The 22,347-nt window shown below is 37.1% G+C and overlaps 1 protein-coding gene across 1 annotated transcript; it reads right to left on the bottom strand.

Moving 5' to 3' along the window:
• Positions 1 to 227: 227 nt before the first annotated feature.
• On the bottom strand, positions 228 to 9,874 carry FAM150A (family with sequence similarity 150, member A; the record flags this gene model as incomplete). The annotated part of the gene is made up of 4 exons (XM_009081025.1): positions 228 to 873; positions 3,663 to 3,739; positions 6,036 to 6,116; positions 9,821 to 9,874. Coding segments are annotated over 3 exons (200 nt in total), but the record flags the coding sequence as incomplete, so codon positions are not given.
• Between the last annotated feature and the right edge of the window lie 12,473 nt (positions 9,875 to 22,347).

The following is a 22,347-nucleotide window of genomic DNA, read 5'->3' as shown; positions in this document are numbered from 1 at the left end:
CAGTGGGTGCATGATGCATTTTTGTTTGCACCTCATTCAGCTGAAGAATAAATAGCTGAATAAAATTTACCACTTGAAAATGAATCACTGTAAAATAATAAACCCACAAGTTTGAAGTTCTCATTGGAAAACTATTTCAAGTTCACCATATAGATTAAATTTATACTTTAAATAAGTGACCTCTTAATAAACTTAAATAACCTCTCCTGTAAAATATTTATTTTTATGTTCTTTATTCCACCAAAACTGCATTGCAGTTTTCCAGTCTTTATATTTACATTATTTGCAACTCTTTCCATAAGTGCCAGTACAAATGTAACTGATGAAAGTCCAGAATAGTCATACAAATGTTCCTGAAAGCAAGGTGCATTTCTGAGCAATTTTTTTTCTGATGCGCAATAATATATATGTATATATTAACAAAGCTTCATAATATAAAATATCTTCCATGGCAAGTAAAACTTCCCCACTTACAGCTTATTCAGATTTCAGTTACATAGACTTCTGCATTTCAAGTTAGTGCAAATAATGAAAGTAAGAGCCTGAGCAGAACAATGTAAATACAATGGAACAAGAGAAACAGCAAACTTTTACCAACTCCCTGCATATGGTTATAACATTTAATCAGTATATCATTAGTATTCTTTATATACAATGTATTTAAATAATTGGCTTATCTGAACTATAGGCAACAAATTTACAAAATAAAATAATGTTTCACAGAAATATGGAATGTCCAACAAATATATGAAAATAAAATGCATCTAGTAACAAAATGTTGTAAATCAAAAAGGTAAAAGATGTTTTCTCCATTTTTGAAGATTTCAAGGCACTTTCTTGGCAAATCAGAATTTTCTCTCCTTGGTAGAAAGTCTGCAAAACAAAAAGACATACCATTTTATAACTAGTTTCAAACCACAGAGGCAGACTGCTTAGTATAATTGTGTTTATAAATCACAGTTTCCTGCAGATTGCATAAAAAGATTAACTCCAGAATGCCAGTGGGTCTTGCCCTCCTCTGAACACTAATGAATTTTGCCATGGCAAATCCTCATCGTCGATGCTAAGAGATTGAACACACAGTGGTCCACACTGCTGCATCTTGCGGCGAAGTTTCCCACACACATAGTCACCTAGATTTCTACGGTCTGGGTTTCATCAAATGCTTTATTTCCATTTGCAAGGATCTAAATTAAGAGAAAAAAACCCAACCAAACACCCAAAGCTCTAAAAGCTGTAAGGACAGTGAGCACCCCGCAGCATGCGCCCGGAGCCACCCCGGCGGCTGCTTCTCCTCTCCATGGTGCTGAAACATCCCGCCACGGGTTGCACTACCAGACCCTGTGGGAAGATGATTGACTTTCCCCAGGAAAAACTTCATTTCGAAGAGGAGAAGACCATGTCTCCTTCTTGTATCTGGGTATTTACAGGCGAGGGAGGAAAATCGCATAAGAGCACTGCAGTTCTTTTTTTATGAGGAAAATGTAGCCTATTTTAGTATAGGCAGGAGAAATGCTTAAAAATAGCTGTCAGTTCTTTGAGTGAGAGAGCCTCTTGCTTCAAGGCAACCAAGAACCTCCAAGACTCTCAGATGTTAAAGCAAAGACAAATTCTCTTACAGGTAACAGGATCTGTGACCCTGTCCTCTCTACGCTAGTGTGAGGGAGGTGAGGAAAACAGATCCTCTCTGCCAAAAGATGGAGTAGAAGCAATCACAGAATCATGCTAGGAATGTGGTGTTATTGAGAGATGAACATGTGTCATTCGTTCACTGCATTGTCTGTTTGAAGAGAAGAGAGAGCAACTCCTGCCACCCTTCTTCCTTCTCAGAAAAATGTTTCCATTCCAGAAAGCACTGGATATGAAGATTTGAGGCTGAATTATTTATAATGGAAACTATCCACTCTATTTGGTGGAGGAATGGGATGAGGGAGCACAGAGACAGCTGGGTAACACTCAGATCATACCTCTACTTTTTCCTATAATGTTTTCTCTGTTTCTAACTAAGTGGAGAGAAAGCCAGCCTAGATACTGCTTTAAGTGAACAATTGTTAACATTTAAAACCTCCCTTCCCCACCTGTCATGTCTTTGAGTATATTTTTGGCAGGCAAATTAAAACACCTGGCTTTTCAAATCATAGCAACTTTTGATCCTTTTGTATTTTAAAGATGGAAATAGGATGAGATAGATGCTTATGCACTGTGGATATGTATGCAGATCTTTGACTCATTCTCTTGAAAGAAAAAGAGAAAAAAAGTATTGTGACACTCAGAAATCTTTCTGAAATCCCTAATACGTGAAACCCAGAGGTGTAAACAGATACAGACAAGGGAAAATCACAGACTAAATAGGCAAAAGTGCAGAGAATGAGAGTTTGGGGATGTTTGAGAAAGTTGATACTTGAAACAAGACACCAACAAACTGTAATTCAGGCACCACAAAAAATTGTTTTCTTAAAATTGGACACTCAGAAATTGATTCCTGCCTTTAGTATGAAAAGAAGACCCAGGCAAAGTAATGAGATCCCTAGTCAGTCTCTGTTTCAGTGCCCTTGATATATTCAAAGCCATCTATAAGACCTGGAAGGCAAGAGGACAAACTGAAAACAGCTAAGAAAAGAGGAAGAGAAAGAAATGATGTCATTTCTTCTCAGCACTGAAATATTGCTATATTCTTCAAAGCATTTTCTCACAGCAACCAAAATGAATCCCACCTCCACTTGGAAATCAAATCAGCTAACACTGACTCATATCCTACTCTTCCTTTCTTATTCTTGATTAGTATGAATTGAAGTCTTGATGCAGGAAGAAGCACAACTCCCCCAAACTCCCAGCTTGCAGAATTTGTCAGGAGGAGGTGGTGAAAAACCATTTTTAAAGAAATGTAAATATACTAAATTCACTGATTTTACACATTTTATGGGTCAATAATAGCCAGTGTGGCTTTTCAAATTAACTGTTGCAAGTGTAACCATCTTACTGATATTCCAACAACTGGAGAAAACAGCTCACTTGGACATGTTCCTTTTATTGGTGACAATGCTGTTTAATTAACACATTTAACATGCTATTCATAAACAAGAATGGACTGGTTCCTTTCACAGACTGTTATGTGAAGCCTTTAGCTTTGTCACATCTTTATGTTCAGTTTCCTTCCATGACCACAAACTGGTATTAACTTCAGAGAAATTCTCAGTAGACAATTTTGGAATGGAAAGGGGTCCCAAAGATGAATGAAGTAACAGGTTATCTATGAAGATTGCACTGGCAGACCTGAGACCAAGACATTCTGTTCCTTCCATGGATTAACAACAAAGCCCTCTCCTGAATGGCCTGAAATAAATGTGTTGATGAAGTCCTCAGGCATTTTGTTTTCAATGTCAAGGCTGCTTGACATTTTGAACAGTAAGAGGCCACCCAGTGCATAATCATGGACTGTGGTGCCACAAGTGACTTGCAGGAAATTACAGTGGGCCTGCCAGAGGTATCTGTGCTTCTATTTCCATGAGGAACCAGTTAGTCCTGCAATGCCAAAGCTGCAAGCTGATGCTCTCTGTTATAACCACATTTTTGCATGCTAACCTAGTAACAAGATACCAGTGTGAAGTAAACCACTAGACCACTCAACAAATAAGAGAATGAGTGGGGAAAATGATACTTACATAGCAAACATCCTAGGACTGTGTACACAAAGGGCTCATTGCTAATCTCGTTAGCAACCTTGCACACCTTTTGTAATCTATAAAACAAAATTACCCACAGCAAAAATCAGTTGCCAGATACCCTGAAAAATTCATACAATTAAATACAAAATTTGTACTAGAATATCAGACACCAGTGAAAGTGTTACCTGATGGAAAATCATGAAAGTATGTGTGCAAATGCAGAATTAGGTTTTACCTTACAATAGCCAGGGCTCTAGAGGAAATGTAAGTGACGGTAGCAATTAAATTTCTACCAGGTAGTTTCCTCCTAAGATGTGGAAGACCAGGTTCAGCTCCCAGTTTTACCTGAAGGAATTTAACTCATTAACTGGGAGGCTATTCTAACCAGCAGAGTATGACATAGTTTGAGGTCAGGCTGTTTCAAACTTTTTATTGCTCCACTTAGTATTAACATTAATGGACAACAGCATTTTCCATATCTAAGTACATCTTCTAATCATCAGACTAGAGATACTAATGTTCCACTTCCAATCCCTCTCCCTGGTGTCCTTGGTTCAAATGGCCCCTTGGTTCAAGTGAACCCTGAGCCACCGTCATCATTTCTGATGGAAAGATCTATCTATTTGGTAATAAGAAATACTTAGGTGAGATTTTCTTCTCTTGCTTGATAAGTATTTTAATAAAACTTAATATAAATTGTGCCGAACAGCAAGAGACTGAACGCTAGCCTGGTTTCAGTTCTTCAGTTAATACTCGTACAGTATATAACCATGTCAGGAGGAGAGGAAATAACTCATCTTCAGACATCCTACCGTGACTAAGGTGTCCATGAAAGAAAACACCAATCCCCTCTAAAGAGATAGGAAAATATCTTGGCTATGATCAGCCTTGATAGCAACTCTAAACCCTGAGTGTTGCATAAGGTGGAGACAATTCTGAAGATTTAGCTCTCCTTTTTAGAACAACAGACATTTCAGGTGGAATGTAACTCATTGTCTGCCTTGAGTTTGGTTAATGCAAAGGAGAAAAACAACCCTGATTTGGTTTTAATCTCATTTTTTATTTTACATTTTGTTTTGGTATTTGAACTTAAAGGTAAGTCTTCACACCATCCTAATCACAGTCTTGCTTTTAAGAAAAGCTATTTAGTTAGAAGATAAATGATATGACTGCATTTCATGATAAATAAAGGGAAGCACTCAGGCAATACAGGAGAATCCAAACAATATTCATGTACTCTGGATCCATGTATCCAGGCATGCAACACACAACATGCACGGTATTTTTGTTATGCAGCATGTAATAGATACATGCCTAGCCTACTCATATGTCTACTTAGAAAGCTGTATGTATATCTTCTGAGGTTCAGCCATGAATTTCTACATTCCAGTTTCTGATAAGTGTAAAGACAGACGGAGATGAGGGCTGCTCTGTCCCCTTTCAATAGCTAGATCCTCTGAGGTGCTGAGCTGCGGTGAGAGAGCATCTCAGCTGCTGACAAAGTGCTTACCATCTTTCTAAGTGATGCAGTCAAAAATTATAACTGTTTCTTCATGTTAAATCTTGGAAAGCTTCCAAACTATCATGGTCCATAGTTTGTGCTTACACACCACTAATGAGATTCACCTTTTCTAGTTAAATGATATTGCTTATTTTCCACTCACTTTAATAGAATTGTCTATTGCATTAGAGAATGCTGAAGTTTTAAGGGATTTTTTAAGGGATCTTTTTAAGGGATTTTCATTTTGCTTAGAGTTTCTTGTTCGTTTGTTTTATCTATTCAATAACATCTTAGAACACTTAAATTTTTCAGTCTCTCTGACCAAATAACATTCAGGCTGTGTTAAAGCAAACCCTGCAGATCTCACAGAGGAATGCTATTTGATAAGAAATTAAAGTATCAGTAACAGAAATTATGAATTAATTCATTTCATGTTAGCAATGGGCATATAATAGAAAATTGTCATTACAAACTGAAATATACTAAAACCCCAAGATATAACCACACCATTGGCCATTAAGAGAAGGTTCAGATTTTCTCTTATTGAACAAGTTAATAAGTAAAACCAAATAGAGCAGGAAGGAGAATATGGTTTCATTTCCACCCTCTGCATAAGCATGCCCTAATGTTTATTCAGTGTAGTTTTCATTTCATTTATTTCCATGTTGCTTTGCAGGAACTCTATGATATGCAGCTGACAGCAAGTGCATTAACAGAAAATCTTGATATATTAAACCTTGGGCATATTTTGTAATACAGTGGTAAAGAGCAACTGTTACACAAGGACCAGCACATCAGACACAGCAGGAAAAGTGGGTTGATTTTAAACAAGTATCACACCTAACATTTTAAGGTACTTTACTACTTACAGGTTGGCGTTGAGCAGTCTCTTGTGTTGTGATACAGTCGATGAAAGTGCTTGCTACACTCTGATGAAAATGTGACTGGCCCTGTTTGAAAGTAAGCAGAAATTAACCACAAGCTCTCAGTGTCACTGCTCTGCAGCTTCAATGGATGATGACAACACATAGAATTAAGTTCATTTTTTCTTGGCTAAAATTGCATTAAGTCTTTTACTATACCTTAAACATTTACGATGCAAGACAACTACAAAAGTGCTACTGAAATAACATAAAGAAATACTATTGCTATGTCTTTATGCTGATGCTATGAAAAACAGAAAAATGACCTGTGGAAATGATGGGCTGGCTTAGCCTTGAAATTCCAGTAATTCAGAATTGACAGTAAAATTTCTCATATGGTGAAAAACAGAACAGTGCAACTACAATAGAATTTAGTTTCCTCAGCAGTTGTCAGTAGTCTAATGTAGAAGGAATAATGCATCTGGAATGCAGATATTATTTCTAAAGATAAATAAAAGCAACATTTTAAGTAAATATAAGTTTCTAATCCCTGGAAAGATGAAGTACTTTCATGTACTAATGCTTCTAATTTGCTCATAGATGGTTTATGAAGTTCTTAATATACAGTGTGGGTGTTGAGGGAAAAAAAACCTGACAGCTGAGTAACATCTAGGAACCTGATCTCCTGTTAAAATAATCCTAGTAAAAAAGGATGCAAATGTGCAGAGGGCAGGATGTGTTTCGTCTTTTGGGTGAGGCAAATCCCTGTGTGCCCAGTGTACAGTGTGCTGCTCCCTTCTCTGGATATACAGTGTCATCTGCCTACATTAATATTTGATAAGAAAGGTGTCCCTGCTCGTTACAAGGGGGTTGTAACTAGATGATCTTTAGGGTCCCTTCTAACCAAAACCTTCTATGGTTCTATGATTCTATGAAAACATGGCTCAAAGGTAACAAGTTGCCAAAGAGAGCCCTTCCATAATTGTTGATGAACCTGGAAACTATTACTGATTACATCCAAGTTGAAAACGAGAGCAAAAATGTAATATTTGCATCATGTAACCTGCTTAGCAATACTATCACTGACAGCTGATCCAGTGATCTGGACAGAAAATATTGACATAAATTGCCATTAACTGAATAAGACTATATTTAAATCTAAATCCAGCACACCATGTTGGCTAAATTTCCTGTCAGAGGAAGATAGCATTCACAACTTGAAAGGTGGTTCATCAGCCTGGTAAAATATACCAAGCCAATTGTCTCTGGATAGTGAAGCCAAACTGCCATGAGCTCAAGAGAAGATTCCTCTCTATGGCAGTGAACATGCTTGAAGATTAGATATATTTTACAGCAGTACATGGACTTAATTACATTTTTTTTCAGTACAAATAATCTTTTCAATAAAAGGAAATAGCAGCCTTTGCAACTTTGAATTGGAATATTATTGACATTTTTTATCTGAGTAGTTAGGCTTGAGAAAAGGTATGTAATTTGAAATTATCCAGCATATATGGAGACAACATTGGCTTTTGTCATAAATAAATTCCATGTTCCTTCAGATAATATATGGTTTTCTAGCTCTCTTCCCTGTCATCAAAAATAGGCTGTTAATTTTATTTGTGCCTTACAGAGCACTCTGTGTCAGCTGGCTTTTCAAGCTAAATTGATAGATTGCTTTATGACTCACAAGATTATTTATCATTTTTCCTATAGTAGAGGACTGCTACATATGGCTCTTATTTGGCTTTAAAATGTGTCTACTATACTTGGCATACAAGAAGCATGCAGTAATTTTCTTAACCCCAAAACTGTAAAGATAATGCTGAATTCACCTTCTCTCCTCTTTTTCACAAATTCATTAGTTTAAGAGGTTCTTGACTAGTAAGGACTATAGTCAAACAGTTTAATTAATGAAGGTTGCTAGAAAAAGGACTACAATTGGAACAGAATAAAGAAACCCAAAGTTAGACTGCATTTCAGAAAACACCTACAGATTACACATCTAATTAAGCTGTGAAAAAGAAATAACAGGCAGACAGGAAGGGAAAGGAAAGGAAGGAAGGAAGGAAGGAAGAAAGGAAGGAAGGAAGGGAGGAAGAGAGGAGGAGAGGAAGGAAGGAAGGAAGGTAATGAGGAAGGAAGGAAGTGTGGAAGGAAGGAAGTGTGGAAGGAAGGAAGTGTGGGAGAAAGGAAGTAAGTGTGGGAGGAAGGAAGGAAGGAAGGAAGGAAGGAAATGTGAAAATCCTGAGCAGCCATTCTAGGCAGAAATTCTGAGCCAACAAAACAACTTCCAGCATTTTGGAATGAACCTGCTTTCCTTATTAATTCTTATTAATGTTTGTCAAGTCATTTCAGCAATTTTGATGGCAACTACTCATGCAGAAAAAGACTTTAGTGAATGGCTCCAGAGACAGGCCTTTAGGTAATTTTTTCTTTTTTCTTTTCTATGATTTAGTACTATCAAAATATCTTCTGTAACACTCATGGTTGTTTTTCACTGGTTTTGAGTAATGAAACTCACTCTGTATTCATTATTTAGCTTCCCCAGATTCTTATGTTGAACTTTTTATGGTAGCTGAGGAGTTTCCAAAGTTAAAAATGAAAAGGAAATGGATTAGGTGCTAACATAAACACATCTTTCTTGTCTGTCCTCCCCAGGAGAGGAATATTCAGTATTCCTGAGCTACATAGCATAGCACAGTTCAAACCTCTATGTTCATTGCTTTCTGATATGGACTGAAAATGGTCAGGTTCGTAATTATTCTTGTTTAGTGCAAGGATCAAGGGTCATCTGGCTGTGGCACATTTCCTGTAGATGCTGTTAGGTTGCAGTAAGTTAGCCATTGGCAGAAAGATCTTTAAAGTTGCCCTTATCTTAAAGGTTTGAGTACACTTCCTCCATGCAAAAGAGACAACAAATTTCTTCCTTTCTTGCCAAGGACTGCCTAAAATTTCCAGCAAAGAGGAAACACATAATTATTTCCAGTTCTCTTTTTCACGCTCCTACCAACAACTATTTCTCTAGCTTTTAGTTTCACTCATCCAAATAACCTTGAAAATCACCAACAGATTAGCAGTCTCATACTTTGCGACCTTCACTTTCATGAATTACAGAACTGGAGAGTAAAGATTCAGTGACAGCATCTTGCCATTGGTAATTGCTATTGCACATATTCAGAGGGTACAATATTTTTCCCGGTAGTTACAAAAGAGATGCCCAAAGGTAAATTAATTATACAAGTCCACCTCAGTTTTCAAGTAGTTGACTGTAATCATCATAAACTTTCATACTTGAAATATCAAATTATCTTTCTTTTCCATTTACCCTGATTTAATCCTTCCTTGTTCTATTTGTTTCCATCGTTCTAATAAGAATCCACACGTATACATCATGAGACGGATGAAAAACTTTCCTGATATAGTGAAAATTTACTCAGCCACATAGGTCTGTTTCTGAAAGATCTGTACAGTCCATTGAAAAGTTTTTAAATTAGTGAATGCAAAAATAAATATGGAAAGCAACAATAGGATGATAAAGCTTAAAGAACAGGTTTTAAACAATGTTTTAACTTACCATGTTTTGAAAGTTATTTTAGTCTAGATTATTCAGTGGGAGACTCAAACCTCAATGCAACTAGAGTTCTTCAAAAATTTCTAGTCCTCAAACATGCACATGTAACTTCAAAAATGTTAAACTTGGTGCTGAGCTTCAAAAAAACTAATGGTGTGACTAATGGCTACTTAGAACATGCACACATAGGAAAATTAAGAGCAAGCAGGTGCCTTACCTGTAAAATGTTTTATGAACTTGTCTTTTAAACTGGAATCTCTTGGAAAAATTTCTGAGGAGAGAAGGAAAAAAATGTATTTATGTAGCACAGGCATTACAATGAAAGCTCTGAAAGCCAAGACATCTGCTGTAAAGAGACCAAATAGATTCCCAAATTAACTATGAAATTAATTTTCACACTTGTGGGTGGGTGTACAAACAACACTGTGAAATATTTCAAGTAATTCACAGGTGAATACCAAATGGTCATCCTACAACACAGAGTATTAGATTTTCTGACAATAATTTATGCACATCTTAGGTCTCAATGGAGCTATAAATTCAGCAAGGCTGTAAATAATATAAATACATTATCATGTTAAAACAAGCATTTGAGTACCTGAACAAATTATCCAAAATACATAGATAAATACACACAAGATACCACATTTTGGGGTTTGAAATAATGAGTACCTGAAGAGAGAAGTCTCCTAACACATCACCTAAGGTAGACTTGGGTCATGCATATTTTCAGTACACTCTTAGACAAAAAATGGTTCTCCGTTCCTGTGAAAACTGCAGTGAATTTTAAAATACTCCCTTTTCATTTACAGCATTTTTTCCCAAAAAGTGCAAGAGAGAGCAGAAACCTCAGAACATCCAAAGGAATCACAAAGCATAGAAACTGGAACTAACACAAAAGCTAAAGTCACTTTTTGTTCTTTTTTCAATGGGACGCTGCCTTAGGCTTACAGTAGAAACTTTTGATGCAAGTAAATATTCTCAGAACTAGTTCACCTCTCCCCAGCCTCATAAATATTCCAGTGAAAAATTGTTTTAAAAATCTTGGGCAACTGCAGTTGTTACTGCAGGCAGTAACTGTATATAACAGCTGCATGTTACGTCAAACTCAAAAGAAATAGCTTTCTTAGCAGTAATACAAGGAACATGATTAACTCACCTGCAGTTAAACATATTTTCTCACTAAAAGTATTTCCTTACAGCTAAAGTAATTTTAAATCTTTGTATTCTCCTACATTTTTCTTTCAGTTCCTTACCTGAATTAACATTAAGCTCAGAGAAGAGCAAGTTTCCTTCATACTACAGGAAGATATTGGTTATCTGCCAAGATAAATTCTTACCACTGGCTTTAGGCAGTCTCTCAGAGGTCATATGAATGTATTTTTAGGCTGGGATTTTAAAACTAAAATGCCCAAGTCTTACTGCAACTCAGCAAGGTTAGGAGACCTACTTTACTTCCCTGATTTTCAGATTCACTGAAAATCTCAGTTTTAATTAACTTGTTCCCTTATTGCAGATGAAATACCATCCCTTCTCCACTAAACTTAGAATTTTACTGACATGAAATGTCAGGTAGTTTAAAATGACACAGAATGAAGATTATGAAAAGGCAAAACGATTTCTATAAGTTTTGAATGAAATGCCCCAAGTGGACAAGTACTGAATACCCAGAGACTGGTGAAGGGTGGGCTAGTAACTGGCCATTCTTACCCTGACAAAGAACACTTAGGCCCTTCCAAAGTCCATAGAATTTGCTATAGGAACAGTAGCTGCCTTTTGCCCCATAGAATTCTTTATTTGTCCCATAAAATTCTTTAGGAAAAGCCTGTATACAGCCAAAACCCCACCCCTTTATGCCCAGAAGGCAAAACAGGAGAAAGGATTAGATGCTCTGGCAAGGACCTAGGCATTGCAAGCATAAAATTGCAGCTGTAGCTGTGTTGGTAAGCCTGAGAAGGAACACTGCAGGGCCTGCTTCCCACGAGTAACCCACATTGGCCCAAGGTTCACATCAGCCCAGCTTTGCCTGTCCCAATAGGGGAAACTAGGTCAGTTGTGTGTTGGAAAGCAGCTGAATGATGCTGCCTGCCTGCCTGCTGCTCCCCTGCTGTGGCTGCTGTCCCTCCGGGCAGTGATCAGCTTTTCAACATGTGCTCATGTTTCAGCTTTCTTCAAGGGTTCATTTTCTTAATAGTACAGTGCATTTGCTTGGTAAAACACAATCACTGAGCCCCCAGCCCTGCACAAAAACCCCCAAACCCCAAAGCTCATTTGTATAAGAATCACAGGCAGTACAGGTTACTGGAACACTTCTGTCTGCTGGCTCCAACAGCAGAGGCAGCTTCCCCAGAACTATGAATTACTTAACACAAGCAGTCATTTTCTTCTGTCCGTACACAAGTGTGAGGCTGAGGTCTCAAAGGACTTAGCATTTCAATCAAACTAATGAATATCTTCTTTGAATAGAATATGTATCACTGACTCCTGATCACGCTGCAGCCAGAAACAGGGTATCAAGTCCATACAGGATGCTTCTATGAAGCAGTGAAAAACCATCATGACAAAGCCTTTATGCTAGCTTTTCCTGGCTGCTAACAAGCTCTTAGTTACTCCAGTCATATTTCCTGTGGTATCTAATCACCTATTAAAGCAGATAGCTTAATACCCGATCTCACAACAAATGCTTGCATCCTCATAATCCAAACAAAATTCCTTTGACATATTAATTTCACAAAAGAAAAGCAAAAACACTAATATAACAAGATAGATTGGCAAAATATTCCTAGAAACACTTGAAAGTCACACTGGGCAAAAATGCAAAAGACATGGGAAAATGAAAGAATCAAATATTTTAAGTATGAAACGCACAAGAACAGGAAATATTGAGTAGATAGAGTTTGCCTCAAGACCATGTTACACAAACTAATAAAATACAGTCAGTATGTACCCCACAAGATATATTAACAGATTGGCTTTAATCAACTGGGAGAATATTTAGACTGTGACATTCTTGTGTCCAGTTTTACAAAGTCTGTACTGCTGACCAGAGAGAGTACATCTGAGCTAAAAGGCACTTGTGCTAGTGACCCTGTGTTCGTCTTGGGTTTATAATCACAAATAACCTTAGTTCAAGGTTTTATTTCTTACTGACATCTATGTGTATCTTGAGATAATTACTCATCTGGGGCAAAATGCTGCCCATCCTAGACCCCCTCCACAGACAGCAACGGCCATGGACAACTTAAATGGCGCTAGGACAGATTTGCTACTGGATCTTCTGTCTAAAATAGCAGGAATATTTAGGGAAAAATCTAGGGACAAGACAAATTTAGAGAGTTTTCCAGCTCTGCTTCACAGACAGAATGGTTAAGTTTATACTGCAAATTTGGTTCTAAACCATCCATACTGTTAGTTTTATCAAGCTGTAACACTTCACAGGTGGTCTTCTTGCTTCAGGTAGCAGGTGATTGGATGTGCCTGAGTTTTAACTCATGTTGGGATAAATGGGGTGATGGGGAGAGCTAGCAAGCCCTGAGAAAGAACCTGTGAACAACAGCTGCTCTGGCTCCTCACTCTCACAGTTTATTGTAGACTTTCTGAAGTTGATTTAAACCACTGTTGTAAAGGTAATTCCCTACAAAATTATTCTGCACACTTTTCAGTCATTATTCAGCAGCTGACATGAATGTTTAATTTTTCACAAATTTGGATGTGATTACAAAGAGGCAGAAGACTAAATAAGCCACAGCCTGGTCTGAGGCTTGTCCTCAACCCACAACATAAGGCATAGTTGCTTCACCTTGGATGAATCTTTACACCTTTCTGTGCCTTCAGCTTCTCTGTGTTTTGTATGTTCAGACTGCAAAGCTGTGACAGCAGGTGCTGATTTTTACCCTGTGTTGGCACTGTCTCCAGAATCATGTCACTGTAATTGTGCCTGGAAAATTCGTGTCTTGATGGGGTATGAATAACAAGAGCTGTGTTCACAGCCAAAGCCAAAGCCACACAAGTTTCTGACTTGGGACATGAAAACTCCACATGCCCAGGTGATATCACCATGGCAGAAAAAAATCATGATCTCAGTTTGTTTATGCCCCCAACAGTCAGCTTTTGCATATTTTTAGTTTACTCAGAGAAACACTGTAAATCAGACAGCAAAGATTACTCCTGCCTAGTCCAGACCTGCACCAGAGTGACCTACAATGTCTCACTACAGGCTGTACAGTAGTCAAGAGCAGAAAATACAAAATAGCAAAGCTCTGGCTCTTCTTCATTGCCAAAGTCCTTTAATATTTCTATGTAAGAAAAAAGAAAAGTCTTCATCAAGAATATTTTTGTAGAAATATTCACACACTGCAAAAAACAATAAAAATCCAAAGCCATTTTTCCTCAATTACTTAAATGAAAGAAGACAAAGAAATCAACTTGTGAAGCTTTTGTTAAAAACTTCTCCATGGCAGCTAAACATTTCAGGAAAATGTATGTATATCTAATAGAACATAAAACCAGAAATCAGTTATCACTATACCTTTGCTGCCACATAAATTATATTTGTCAGATCAACATGCAAGTGCAAAAGTGTTCTACACAACACACTTCAACTATAGTATTTAAAGTTTAATGCTTTTAGCCAGGTTTAATAATTATCCATTTTCCAGAATACTCATAGTTTATTCAGAATATCCATTGTTAAGCTGTACAGCATTCCTTGACATGACACATCACAAAATGGAATAACAGGTATTTCCTACTTTTACCTTGATCGGCACTTCAAGATGTTAGTTACTAAGCAGTTAGGTGATTCAAATTATTATCATCTTTAAGAAATTTGTTTACAATATAATGTTTAGCCCAAGGTAAGAGTCAGTAGTAATTATAACATATTTTACTATATCTTACAATGATTATATGATCTGATTTTGTTTTTATTCACTCAGGTAAAGCCATTTTGAGTTAATGTAATTGTCTGGGTTTTAGAAGAATGATGCTGTAAAATTACTACTCTTTGTTTGCTTTTTGTTTTTCTTTCCTAGTCACATTTTCTCTTATCTTATAATCCTTTAGAGTCAAATTAATTTTAATACAAAGCAACAAATTTTAACAGTTTTTTATATTAGCAAAGTAGTAAGAAATTTTTCCTAGTCTAATATAGATTTATGCAAATTTTGCACAACAGTCATACATACAATCTTGTGAAAGTCCCACATATTTTGTCTGAAGTGATTTTATAACTATGGCATTTAGAAAAAAAAAATTTGTTCTGTTGTGTATTTTCTTCTTTCTGTCTGTAAAATGGCAGAAGAAATCTGTCAAGAGTAAGCTGCAGCTGACTCTTCTTTATAAATCCAGCTGCAGGCTTCCAAAATGTTTTGGCATGAAAATAGCACATGGGGTTTTTCAATATTTTTTTCTTCTTTAAAAATGTCATTTCATGTCATGATACTGCTTACAACACAGTATGTATTAGTAGAGTTTTGAATAAAAGTGACATTTTAAAGGAAAAGACTCTCCAAAGTTTCAATTTATTCAACGGCTATATTTGTTCATAGTATATGAATAAATCTTTCAGCGTTTGAAATATCACAAATACTGGAACACTCTCAGCAAAACTGTCTCAAATACTTACATAGACAAGTCACATTTATTTGGATGGAGCTTTCCTTTACTACAAATTCTCCATAGTGCCTAAAGATGGCAACCCTTGCCTACTGTGACAACACCACAAGGTGAAACACTAGCAGTAGGTTTGCGTACATTCAGCAATGTCAAGATGGTTTAGTCTGCACAAAAATAAAATTTTCAGTGATAAAAGTGATACTAAAATCTTTCAAATGTAAATTCATAAAGAAATGTGTAACATCTCGGAAGAATTTAAGCAACAGAGATGAAACTCAACAGGAACGAGAGAATAACACACAAAGTAAAGTGATGTACAAGAAAGATGAGGGAATGGAATGACATTGCAATGCCAGAATGAAAGTATCCTCAGCATAGTTGTCCTAAATAAACATGAGATCCTACAAAAGCAGTGCTTCAAAAACCCCAACAACAGAAAAGCTGTTCATAAACCTTAATGTCCCTAACCATCCTTCCTCTGAATTATTTATTTTGCATATGTAATTCTGCATTATTTCATTTACATATGCAATTATTCCTACAAATTTTAGAAAGAGAGGTGCTGCCTCAGTTTAAGATTAAAAACAAAAGTTTTGATCAAAATCAAAAATTAAAATAGAAAACAGTGCAAACAGCAAAATAAGGCATCCTAGTGGAGAAACAAAGGTTAATGTTCATTTTGATAAGAGTTTGGTATGGTGTGGAATAAAGCATATGTGTTTAACTAAATTGTTAAACACAGTCATCACATGGGAAAATACCCCGTGAATAAATGGAACGTGGAGCATATGCTTAGAGATCTGACCTGGATATTCCTGCTAGAGGTAGACAGAATTATGTGGTCACCACTGTGGGCAGCTGTTACAGGGAGTCGATCCCAATCCCTGGCCAGGGAACTTTCTACACTGTCATTTCATGATGCTCAGGAGAGAAGCTTCTAACACAACCCTCAACAGGAGATGACATTAAGGAGAGCTGAATCAATTAACACACACTTCTTTCTTCAGTACCCCAACCAATTAAAAGGTCTCAATTTCCTACTTTCCTTATTATACTTTGGCTGGGACCAGATTGCACAAAACTCTTACTTCTGGGACCATGACAGGACAAAGTTCTTACCTGAAAATACGAGGACTTCCAGCAGCTCTGGCTAAGCTGGAAATGGTATTTTTTTTAATGCTGCTATTCCATTGCTATCAGAATGGTATCACTTTTTGCTCTACACACAATAGCCATATTAATCTAGACTGAAATGTTTCTCTGGATCCTGATGTGGTGTCTGAAAAAGGAGAGAATCAGAGTATACAGTTCTTTGCTGAAAACGTGTGACACTTGTATTCCCTACTAGAGGACCACTAATTGATTCTGGGGTCCACAAGAGTGCTCAAAATCCTTAGGATGAATTTGTGGTTGTGTTACAACTCAGTTCGCACACTGACATGTTTAATGCCTTTTCTATTGCAGACTCCCATAGGGAGGCAAGAAAAAACATTGCTTTGTGCAACAAAGAGCAACTCCTTCCATCATTAACAATCATAAATCATTGAACATTTTCTATTATTTGTGTTAGAAATAACTGCCACGTGAGAAAATATCTAGTTAAATGATGTAATTTAATTCTCTTAGACTACTCATCTGTGATTTCTACCACATAAACTGTATTTCTGCCTTTGTTTTATTCTTTTTTCTTCCAGTTTTCCACAACTGAAAGCTTTACAATAATTTCTAATTGTCCTAGCAATTTGTTCGCTTATACACACTTCCCTCTCCCTACATACGCTGCTTCTCCCCCAGCAGATCTGCAGTTCATTCCTTTACACAAGGGAAAATATCCATTTCTGTGTGCAGTATTCCGAGAAGTCACAGTGTTACTACTCCCGTTAAGTAATGCACACAGTTCTGAATACCTTTGTTTTGAGACTTTGATGTGTACATACAGAGTTCCACAGGGCATAGATGGAAAATGAGTCAATGCTCCAGACAGAAGCATTCCTTTCCATATGTAATACTGCTGTTTGAAATCCAAAATTTATGATTCCTCCAAGTGCCCTGTAATGAAGATTACAATAAATTAGCAATTTTTTTTTTTCATTTTCTGTCACTGTCTGCTCTAGTGGTTGAAGAACTATCCAGCATCTCAGGATCTTCTGGGGAAGAAAAAGCCTCAAATAAACCCCCAAATCAACACTCCTTGGATTCACAGAGATAAGAGCATCTGCTCAAGAGAAAATCCTGAATTAATCTACGACTGCATACCACTGCCACCTACTGAATGTAGAATATGCTGAATGTACTCATACCTTTCTGCTCTGAGAGCAGAGTTTACTAGGCTTCCCATTTACTCTGTCTAATGGGAGCCCTTTCAGTTCCCACAATACAAACTGTACTCTAGAGCTTAAGGGTTACAAATAGAGTGCAATTAAGAATTCATAATGAAAGACTTCGTCAATTTATCTTCTCAAAGAGTAGATGCAAACAGTATTCTAATCTCTTTGGATTTATTTGCTGTCCATAAAAATCTCTGTTCTCTATTTCAACTTTATTTATAGATAATATTTGGTATGCACATTGTGATATATGATTGTACCTCATTAGTCAAGTCTTAAAATGCTAGCTCTGCTCCCATGTCAAATAAATGCTTCCATGTTTAATTATTTGTCCAGGTCTGAAACAGTGCTTTTAAGGATACTTAAACTAATGACTTAACATTTACTTTCCCTTGTATTCATTCCAGTAATACTTTTCTGATGTGAGCACGGCAAATAATACTCTTTCTAAATACTGATTAATTAATGTATTTCCAAATTTTCTCAACTTTAGTTATGAATACAGTATTTGGTGTTGTATATATAAAATTTGAAGTTTTTATTCTGTAACATTCACCAGGAGTTTGAGTAATGAAGTGGTCTGTGACACCAGGTGCTTTAGAAGTATAATGGTATGATTCCAAAGAGAAAGCCTAACAGGGTCTGCTTTCATAGTAGTTGATAGAGTTTACCATGTCAGCCACCACAGGCAAGAATCAGTGTCATTCTCAAACGTACTAAAGATGGGCATAAAAAGAAGCACTAGATTCTAAAATCTCAGTCTGGCATTTAGTAACAATTTCTATTTTTGTCCTCTCTTCGTTCTGCCAATCCATCACATGTAGTGACAAGCATTCATTCTTATCCCAAAGTGTCTACTCACCTATTTCCTATCTCTCTTACTCACCCTTGTAACTACATCAGCTGCTCCCTTAAACTCAGGGGTATTAATATTCACAGGGCATTCACAAAAGTGCAACTGCAATCTCTCGGGTTCTACCAAAACTGCAGTATTGCAAATATTGAATGTTTTTAAAAATGCACAAAGTATTGTACGAAGGGATTCCTAAAACTGATGATAAAAGCAGGTGAGGACACCTTCTATAAACAATAGCAAACTGAGAAAATGAACACATTAAAAAACATATGAAGAGCAAAGGCATGCTGCTTTCCTAATTCAGCATGCCTAGTTTTTGTCTGTAGATCTGTATGTTTATATGTTCTCATAACATTGGTTTGATGGATTGACATCTGTACACCACAGATGCAAGTAGATTTGAAGCATTTCAAATTTCTTATTATTCACCCTTTGTCTGGAACTGAATATTGATTATAACTTTCAGATTTCTAAAAATATTCTTGAAATCTAGTGGGAAGTGCTGCCTTTTTACAGTGACCAGGGTCAAATTCCACTGTCACTGAAGGCTATACAGTCCCCTTCACTCAACAACACCCCATTAATGCAACTGCAAGAGAATTATATATGGCATTTTGGACCCTAATATTTTTCAGCTGTATTGTTATTACACAGACCTTCAGGTGGGTACCAAGACCTTCAGATGGGTACCAAGAAAACAGATGACTAGCTCAAGACAATTGGTTTCAGTTGGATTTATAGACTTTATTTGAGTCATGGCACGGCAAACTTTAGCAACACTCTGTTATAAATAGTATGGAAGATTCTGTACATACTATAATATAATATAAATAGTAACACACAAAAAAAGGAAGGCTAATGTGACTTGGGTCTTTCTTCAAGAAGAAAGGGATATGTATTTATCTCTGCTAACTGATAAACAGGCAAGACAAGTCTTCCATTAGCTAGGCACATTCCAGTTCTTTGAAAAGGTTATGAACAAGATTCTAGGATGTGTTGCCTGAAATAGCAGATGGCTGGATTTAATAAATCCAATAGGTTTCAGCCATATGATTCTAAGTGTGAAATACCAGCTTTAATTCAACAAATCACAATCTCAGTTATGTTCTGTGTGCTATTACTCCCACTGGGACATGGCCTACGAGCACCTATGAGGGAGGAATTTCTCCTGAAATCCATACTACTCCCTCTCTCATGGAGTCCTTCTGATTAAATGAAGTCTTACCTAAAAACGATGCAAGGCTGCAAATACAGGATGATGAACCATGCAAAGCATGGTCTTGTACCTCGAGAAGAAATACATGCTTACTATAGTGTTTTATTCCTAACTCCCCCATTCTTTGTTTAGTGCAGAACATTAAATGGAGTCAGTTTATGAATTAATTCAATTTACTTACCACTACATTACAAAGAAGTATATGGGATTAGAAATTAAATGTCTCAAGCTCCTCGCCATATTTCTGGCACAGGGTAACTCTGTAAGCAACATCCTACTGATTCAGCTAGTTTTTATGAAAATGTGTCCATTATCTAGCTCCTTTTAGATGTTCAGAATGTAAAACACCACTGTTTTTATGAAAAGTAATTAAACTTTGGTGTAGATCACGAGACATATAACTTTTTAAACCAGCACTAGAACCACAATTGTGTGGCTGTCTCAGAAGGCGTTATGTGCTCATTTGTATTCTATTCTAAATTTGTTCTCATTTGTATTCTAAATTTTCTTCACTGCTGCAGATTTTTCTCCATTCATGTGTGGTAGAAAATGAATGAAAGTAAGTTGATCCTCTTTTTTTTTTTTGAAATCAAGATGTTTAGTCCTGTAATCCTTGTATTTTTCTACTAGATATCACAGGACATACTGAGAGCAAAGTGCTCTGGTCAAAGATCTTGTGCTGTTACAGCAAGTATCATGGCTGTCTTGATAACACAATCCATCCCAAGCACAGTCTGTGGGAAACCTGCCCTCTTTAATGCAAGCGAAGAGAGGTGAAGTGACACAAAATCCTCCGAGACAAACTTTTGTCTCTAGGTCATTTTAATGCTTCAGGTCAAATTGGTGTATCAATGGAAACACTGACAAAATCAAAACAGTAGAGCAAACAAAGCAAGCACATACTAATTTTACTTTACTCTTTTTCATTTTGTTAAACTGCTACTTCAGAAGAATACAGAAGTTCTTTCCTTTATAACTCAACTTTCTGACTTGAACTCAAAAAGGACCATCTCTGAGACAACACAGCTGCTCATATTGTCTCTGTTTGCCACTCCCAGTGACCCACATCACCATATCGTACAAAAGTGAAAGCACCTGTGACTGTACAAGGGAGGAGGCTGGAAAATACATGCAGGTGTAAGAGAACAGAAGTAGGAGAAACAGGCATAGAAACATTTTCTGTTTATCTTGTAACATTTGTTACAAGATACAAGGCACAGGAGAAGGACACCTATTTATCATTCCTACTGTCACCCAACTGACCCATACCTAAGTTGATTCTACAGAAGTTTTGGAAGGTACTCTTTGTAACTAAGTCCCTCTAGTAGTCTTAGTAGAACAAAAGGTCACCTTGGAATCAGGGGAGGTTGTTAAAGAACTGTTCATATCCAGAAGAATGACCCAGACAGACACTGCCCCCTCTTCCCTGCCCATGCCCTACTCTTGCCCAGGCATTGTACTTTGTCTTTCCCCCTCCCTTGCACTCTGCTTGTCCTCGTTGCCTCATCCGGCCTCTGCTGAGCTGCGAGTAGAAACGGAGAGTGACAGGAATAGTTAGCAATCATTGCTATGAAGACAACTAACGGCATGAACAGTAATTCCAGGGAGGCCTTCCCACCTCAGTAGAGCAATGACTATTTACGGCCTGAAAGGGGTTGCCAGTCTCCAGTTCAACCTCTTAAGGGCAACAGATCATACCCAGAGTTGGCTCCTCCAAGCCTGGGCACTGAACTGTGGGAAGAACATAACCTGAGGCTGGAGGGACCTAACTCACTCAAGCTACTGAAGAAACATTTAATCATGTCTGAAGTGTCAGGATATGTGGACAGGAGATGGGGAGAATAGTTTGGCCTGCTGTGGTTTTTGAATCTATACAGGTTTTTCAACACTGGAAATGTTCCTCCTCTTCCCCTCACACTTTGATCTTTCCTTGGTTAATTCACCACTTGTGTTGGGAATGTAATTGCTCGTTAACTGCTCAGACACTGTAGTTTCATTTCTTAGAAAAAGAAATCACACCTCATTGTTGGTTCAAAGACTGCTGTACTGGTATTAGCATCATCATGAACCTGGGAGAAGCTGAGCCCTGGCTGCCGTAACCAGCACCTAAAAACTGCCCTAACTAAATCAGAATATTTCCCACAGTATCATCTAAGTATGTCCAGAAATATGACACTAAATAATTTCTCTATGCTCTGTTCCTTTATAATGTCACCAGTTATGTGCTGCAATAAGTCATTCATCATCCACCAAGAATTTGTAGAAATAGATGTCAGTCTGTAAAATGGCTCTAGATCTTTCCAAACACTTTTCTTTCTGTCACCTGTCTACCAGTATTTCACCCTGTCTCTAGAACTATATGAAGGCTCCTAGCCAGGTAATGGAAATGTACTTCTATTGCACAAGTTAAGCCTTCTCCCCAAACCATCCCCTTCTTCCTGAATGTAAGATTGTTAGTCAGCTCCAGGTAATTTAATTTTGGTTGCATCTAAACAATCCTTTCAGGTTTTCAGCTGCCACGGTCCTTCTTCTGAGAGTTTGCTCCCTCTTGTAAAACCTTCATGCTTAAACATGGTGGGGTTTTTTTCACAGGCAATTTTAAAATACTGAAAGAAACATGCAAGTGTAACAATAATAGAAAAAAGTTACCTCCTTTTATTCATAAAGATAACAAACATCTCTTACATGCTCGTTACAAAAGAAAATAATTGCTATGAAGGCTTTCGGAA

The sequence above is a fragment of the Acanthisitta chloris genome, unplaced genomic scaffold, assembly GCF_000695815.1.
Source record: "Acanthisitta chloris isolate BGI_N310 unplaced genomic scaffold, ASM69581v1 scaffold2278, whole genome shotgun sequence".
NCBI classification, from domain to species: domain Eukaryota; kingdom Metazoa; phylum Chordata; class Aves; order Passeriformes; family Acanthisittidae; genus Acanthisitta; species Acanthisitta chloris.
This window is presented reverse-complemented; position numbering and strand designations above follow the sequence as displayed.